The sequence below is a fragment of the Salmo salar genome, chromosome ssa24 (assembly GCF_905237065.1).
Source record: "Salmo salar chromosome ssa24, Ssal_v3.1, whole genome shotgun sequence".
Taxonomy (NCBI): domain Eukaryota; kingdom Metazoa; phylum Chordata; class Actinopteri; order Salmoniformes; family Salmonidae; genus Salmo; species Salmo salar.
The window spans coordinates 15,267,983-15,274,470 of record NC_059465.1 but is presented as its reverse complement, the minus strand read 5'-3'; the positions used below and the strand labels follow the sequence as shown (position 1 = coordinate 15,274,470).

The following is a 6,488-nucleotide window of genomic DNA, read 5'->3' as shown; positions in this document are numbered from 1 at the left end:
TGGCAGCAATTATAGCCTTGCGTGTTCTTGGTATGACGCTACAAGCTTGGCACACCTGTATATGGGTAGGTTCTCCCATTCTTCTCTGCAGATCCTCTCAAGCTCTGTCAGGTTGGATGGGGAGCGTTGCTGCACAGCTATTTTCAGGTCTCTCCAGAGATGCTCAATCGGGTTCAAGTCCGAGCTCTGGCTGGGTCACTCAAGGACATTCAGAGACTTGTCCCGAAGTCACTCCTGCGTTGTCTTGGCTGTGTGCTTAGGGTCATTGTCCTGTTGGAAGGTGAACCTTCACCACAGTCTGAGGTCCTGAACACTCTGGATCAGGTTTTCATCAAGGATCTCTCTGTACTTTGCTCCGTTCATCTTTGCCTCGATCCTGACTAGTCTCCCAGTCCCTGCCGCTGATGCTGCCACCACCATGCTTCACCGTAGGGTTGGTGCCAGGTTTCCTCCAGATGTGACGCTTGGCATTCAGGCCAAATAGTTTAATCTTGGTTTCATCAGACCAGATAATCTTGTTTCTCATGGTCTGAGAGTCTTCAGGTGCCTTCTGGCAAACTCCAAGCAAGCTGTCAGGTGCCTTTTACTGAAGAGGGGCTTCTGTCATGCCACTCTACCATAAAGGCCTGATTGGTGGAGTGCTGCAGAGGTAGTTGTCCTTCTGCAAGGTTCTCCCATCTCCACAGAGAAACTCTAGAGCTCTGTCAGAGTGACCATTGGGTTCTTGGTCACCTCTCTGACCAATGCCCTTCTCCCCGATTGGTCAGTTTGGCCGGGCAGCCAGCTCTAGGAAGAGTTGTGGTGGTTTCAAACTTCTTCCATTTAAGAATGATGGAGGCCTCTGTGTCCTTGGGGACCTTCAATGCGGCAGAAATATTTTGGTACCCTTCCCCAGACTTATGCCTCGACACAATCCTGTCTCGGAGCTCTATGGACAATTCCTTCAACCTCAGGGTTTGGTTTTTGCTCTGACATGCACTGTCAACTGTGGGACCTTATATATCCTCTATATAGACAGGTGTGTGCCTTTCCAAATCATGTCCAATCAATGGAATTTAGGTGTACTCCAATTAAGTTGTATAAACATCTCGAAGATGATCAATGGAAACAGGATGCACCTGAGCTCAATTTCGAGTCTCATAGCAAAGGTTCTGAATATTTCTGCTTTTTGTTTTTAAACATTTCTAAAAACCTGTTTTTCACTTTGTCATTATGGGGTATTGTGTGTAGATTGCTGAGGATTTGTATTTAATCAATTTTAGAATAAGGCTGTAGCGTAACAAAATGTGCAAAAGGTCAAGGGGTCTGAATACTGTCCGAAGACACTGTATTTATTTATAGGGACAGTGAACATTAATCAACATCTGTCACGAATCCCACCGAAGGTGGCTCCCCTGCCTGCTCGGGCGGCGGTCGTCGTCACCGACCTACTAGCCGCCGCTGATCCTTTTTTCCTTTTCGTTTGGTTTGTCTTATTGTTTGCACCTGTTCCTCATTTGTCTTTTGATTTTGGTTATTTAAGCCTGGTTAGCCCGCCCAGTGTTGTGCGGGATTATCTTAGCGTCAGGTTGTGTTTTTGTCGTTGGATGTGCTGGCAATTTACGACTGTGATATTGTATGCTGGCTGTGCACCTGATTTGGACACTTGGCATTTTTTCCACGCCGTTTGTGTTGGCGTTGTTCGTGTTGTGTTTTTTTAATTTAAATAAACACAAAGTTCCGTACCTCTGCTCTCTGCGCCTGACTCCTACCACCACTCCTAGCAATCGTCTGACAGAATCCCGCACCAACTATGGAGTCAGCAGGAGCAGCCTCCCCTCCTCTCCCATCGATGGAGGAACGGGTCCTTCACCATACCACCATCCTCCACCGAATCGGCTCAGCGATGGAGCAGATGATGGAGAGGATGGACCGATGGGAGAGGAGTGGCCTCCCTACCGCATCCCCAGCACCAAATCCCCCTCCACCATCTACCCCTCCACCGACGTCCGGACCCGGAGCCCTACGCCTGGCTCTCCCCAGGGAGTACGATGGAGCGGCGGCTGGGTGCCAGGGGTTCCTGCTACAGTTGGATTTGTACCTGGCTACCGTTCATCCAGCTCCCTCGGGAGAGGAGAGCGTAAGCGTCCTCGTCTCCTGCTTAACGCCGTGAGCTAGCCTGTCGGGACACTACCCTGTCACTAGACGAACTAATCGACATGTCCATTCGTCTTGATAATCTGCTGGCTGCGCGCGGGCGTCCAGACGGGGCCCTGTTGGTTCCACCTCCAGGTCCTCCAGCTCCCATACCTATGGAGCTAGGGGGGGCCGCGTCCAGGGGAACCGGAGGAGGAGGCTCCCCTTGTATCCAGTGTGGTCAGAGAGGACACACTACCGACCGGTGCTGGGGGAGCTCCTCTGGGAATCGGGATGGCAGGCGGAGCACTCCTCATCCATCTCAGGTGAGTAAGCACCAACCTCACCCAGAGCTCCCTGTTGGTCACATGTTCGTTTTAGTAACTTTCCCCTTGTTTTCTCCCTCTTTCCAGCATAAGGCGCTAGTCGATTCAGGCGCAGCTGGAAACTTTATGGATCGTGGGCTCGCATTAAGGCTAGGGATTCCCCTGGTGTCGTTGGACCAACCTTTCCCCGTGCACTCCTTAGATAGCCGACCATTAGGGTCAGGACTGGTCAGGGAGGCCACGGTGCCACTGGACATGGTAACGCAGGGGGATCATGGGGAACGGATTAGTCTCTTCCTCATTGATTCTCCTGCGTTTCCGGTGGTGCTGGGGATTTCCTGGCTGGCCAATCACAATCCCAATATTTCGTGGAGACAGGGGGCTCTCAGAGGGTGGTGAGAGGAGTGCTCAGGCAGGTGTAAGGGTGTTTCCATCGGTGCGACGACGGTGGAGAGTCCAGACCAGGTTTCCACTGTGCGCATTCCCTCAGAATATGCCGATTTGGCTATCGCCTTCTGTAAAAAGAGGGCGACCCGATTACCACCTCATCGACGAGGGGATTGCGTGATAAATCTCCAGGTAAACTCTGCACTTCCCAGGAGTCATGTGTACCCATTGTCACGGGAGGAGACGTTGGCTATGGAGACATATGTCACGGAATCTCTGAGACAGGGGTATATTCGGCCCTCCATGTCACCCGTCTCCTCGAGTTTCTTTTTCGTGAAGAAAAAGGATGGAGGGTTGCGTCCGTGCATTGATTATCGAGGTCTAAATTCCATCACAGTAGGGTTCAGTTACCCACTACCTCTCATCGCTACGGCGGTGGATTCATTTCACGGCGCGCGTTTTTTCACGAAACTGGACCTCAGGAGCGCGTACAATCTGGTGCGTATCCGGGGAGGGGACGAGTGGAAAACCGCATTCAGTACCACATCGAGCCACTATGAGTACCTCGTCATGCCGTACGGGTTAAAGAATGCTCCAGCCGTCTTTCAATCCTTTGTTGACGAGATTCTCAGGGACCTGCACGGACAGGGGGTGGTGGTGTATATTGACGACATCCTGATTTATTCCGCCACCCGCGCCGCGCATGTCTCCCTGGTGCGCAAGGTGCTTGGGCGACTGCTGGAGAATGACCTGTACGTCAAGGCTGAGAAATGTGAGTTTTTCAAACGAGCCGTTTCCTTCCTGGGGTATCGCATTTCCACCTCGGGGGTGGTGATGGAGGATGACCGCGTTAAAGCCGTGCGTAATTGGCCGACTCCGACCACGGTAAAGGAGGTGCAGCGGTTTTTAGGGTTTGCCAATTACTACCGGAGGTTTATCCGGGGCTTTGGTCAAGTTGCTGCTCCCATTACCTCACTGCTGAAGGGGGGTCCGGGTCCGGCGCGCTTGCGCTGGTCAGCAGAGGCGAACAGAGCGTTCAGTCGCCTGAAGGAGCTGTTTTCCGTCGCTCCAGTGCTGGCTCATCCGGATCCCTCTTTGGCATTCATAGTGGAGGTGGACGCGTCCGAGACTGGGGTGGGGGCCGTGCTATCACAGCGCTCGGGCACGCCACCCAAACTCCACCCGTGCGCTTTCTTTTCTAGGAAGCTAGGGCCGGCGGAGCAGAACTATGACGTGGGGGACATGGAGTTGTTAGCTGTGGTCAAGGCTCTGAAGGTGTGGAGACATTGGCTTGAGGGGGCAAAGCACCCTTTCCTCATCTGGACTGACCACCGTAATCTCGAGTACATCCGGGCAGCTAGGAGACTGAATCCGCGTCAGGCCAGGTGGGCCATGTTCTTTACCCGTTTCCGGTTCACGATCTCTTATCGGCCAGGTTCACTGAACATGAAGGCCGACGCACTGTCCCGCGTATATGACACCGAGGAGAGGGCCATCGATCCGGCTCCCATTCTTCCGGCGTCGTGTTTGGTAGCTCCGGTGGTATGGGAGTTGGACGCGGAGATCGAGCAGGCGTTACGGTCGGAACCTGCACCATCGCAGTGTCCGGCAGGTGTTCAGTACGTACCGCTTGGTCTCCGTGATCGATTGATTCGATGGGCCCATAATCTCCCCTCTTCGGGTCACCCTGGGATCGAGAGGACAGTGCGGAACCTGAGGGGGAAGTACTGGTGGCCCACCTTGGGTAAGGACGTGCGGTTTTATGTTTCCTCCTGCTCGGTGTGCGCTCAGAGCAAGGCTCCTCGACACCTGCCTAGAGGGGAAATTACACCCCCTCCCCGTTCCACAGCGGCCGTGGTCACACTTGTCAGTGGACTTCCTCACTGACCTTCCCGTATCTCAGGGGAACACCACTATCCTGGTCGTTGTGGATCGGTTCTCGAAGTCCTGTCGTCTCATCCCGTTGCCCGGTCTCCCTACGGCTCTGCAGACTGCGGAGGCCCTGTTTACCCATGTCTTCCGGCACTATGGGGTGCCCGAGGACATCGTTTCTGATCGGGGTCCCCAGTTCACGTCCAGAGTTTGGAGGGCGTTCATGGAACGTTTGGGGGTCTCGGTCAGCCTGACCTCGGGTTTCCACCCCGAGAGTAATGGGCAGGTGGAGAGGGTGAACCAAGAGGTGGGTAGGTTTCTAAGGACGTATTGCCAGGACCGGCCCAGAGAATGGGCGAGATACGTGCCATGGGCAGAAATAGCCCAAAATTCTCTACGGCACTCATCAACCAACATGTCACCGTTCCAGTGCGTGTTGGGCTACCAGCCGGTCCTGTCTCCATGGCACCAGAGCCAGACCGAGGCTCCTGCGGTGGAGGATTGGGTGCAGCGCTCGAAGGACACCTGGAGAGCCGTCCAAGACGCACTTACAAAGGCGAGTGGACGGCAGAAGAAGAGCGCTGACCAGCACCGCAGTGAGACCCCTGTGTTTGCACCAGGGGATCGAGTCTGGCTCTCGGCTAGAAACCTGCCCCTCCGCTTGCCCTGCCGGAAGCTGGGCCCGCAGTGTGTAGGGCCGTTTAAAGTCCTGAGGAGGATAAATGAGGTGTGTTACCGGTTACAACTTCCATCTTACTACCGTATTAACCCCTCGTTTCATGTGTCTCTCCTCAGGCCGGTGGTGGCTGGTCCCATGCAGGAAGGTGAGGTGCCGGAGGTTCCTCCCCCCCGCTGGACATTGGGGGGTCCCCGGCGTATAAAATACGCGCCATTCTGGACTCCAGACTTCGGGGGGGCCTACAGTACCTCGTCGACTGGGAGGGGTACGGCGCGGAGGAGAGGTGCTGGGTACCCAGGAGGGACATTTTGGACCCCCCACTACTGAGGGAGTTCCACCGCCTTCATGGGGATCGCCCTGCGCCTCGTCCTCCGGGTCACCCTCGAGGTCGGTGGCGGCTCCCCTGCCTGCTCGGGCGGCGCTCGGCGGTCGTCGTCACCGACCTACTAGCCGCCGCTGATCCTTTTTTCCTTTTCGTTTGGTTTGTCTTATTGTTTGCACCTGTTCCTCATTTGTCTTTTGATTTTGGTTATTTAAGCTTGGTTAGCCCGCCCAGTGTTGTGCGGGATTATTTTAGCGTCAGGTTGTGTTTTTGTCGTTGGATGTGCTGGCGATTTACGACTGTGATATTGTATGCTGGCTGTGCACCTGTTTTGGGCACTTGGCATTTTTTCCACGCCGTTTGTGTTGGCGTTGTTCGTGTTGTGTTTTTTTTATTTAAATAAACACAAAGTTCCGTACCTCTGCTCTCTGCGCCTGACTCCTACCACCACTCCTAGCAATCGTCTGACAACATCCATTTAAATGTGCCTGGGATAGCCAAAAGCTAATTTGCACCAGTAGTCCCAGGGCAGGTAAGGGCAATTACACAGCCATAATACAAATACATTACATAATCAGTACAGTTTCTCAAGTCCGTGGGGTATTGAATTCCAGTATATTGTAGCTCTAACAGAGAAGGCCCGATTGACCGAGTTTAGTGTGTCGAAAATGGACAACGCAATCCCCTCTAGTTACTGCCCTTGTTATCCTGGAGGTGCTTTCCTTGAGCATGATATGTCAAAATATTGTAGAGGTGGAGGGGCAAGACCATGCAGGATCTGAAATAC

At 53.7% G+C, this 6,488-nt stretch overlaps 1 protein-coding gene across 1 annotated transcript; it reads left to right on the top strand.

The window, feature by feature from the left end:
* The first annotated feature begins 2,151 nt into the window (after positions 1-2,151).
* LOC123730420 (cold shock domain-containing protein 3) lies at positions 2,152-5,551 on the top strand. The gene is made up of 2 exons (XM_045707043.1): positions 2,152-2,441; positions 5,496-5,551. The coding sequence occupies exons 1-2, from the start codon at positions 2,199-2,201 to the stop codon at positions 5,526-5,528; spliced, it is 276 nt and encodes a 91-aa protein (XP_045562999.1). The 5' UTR covers positions 2,152-2,198; the 3' UTR covers positions 5,529-5,551.
* The last annotated feature ends 937 nt before the right edge of the window (positions 5,552-6,488 follow it).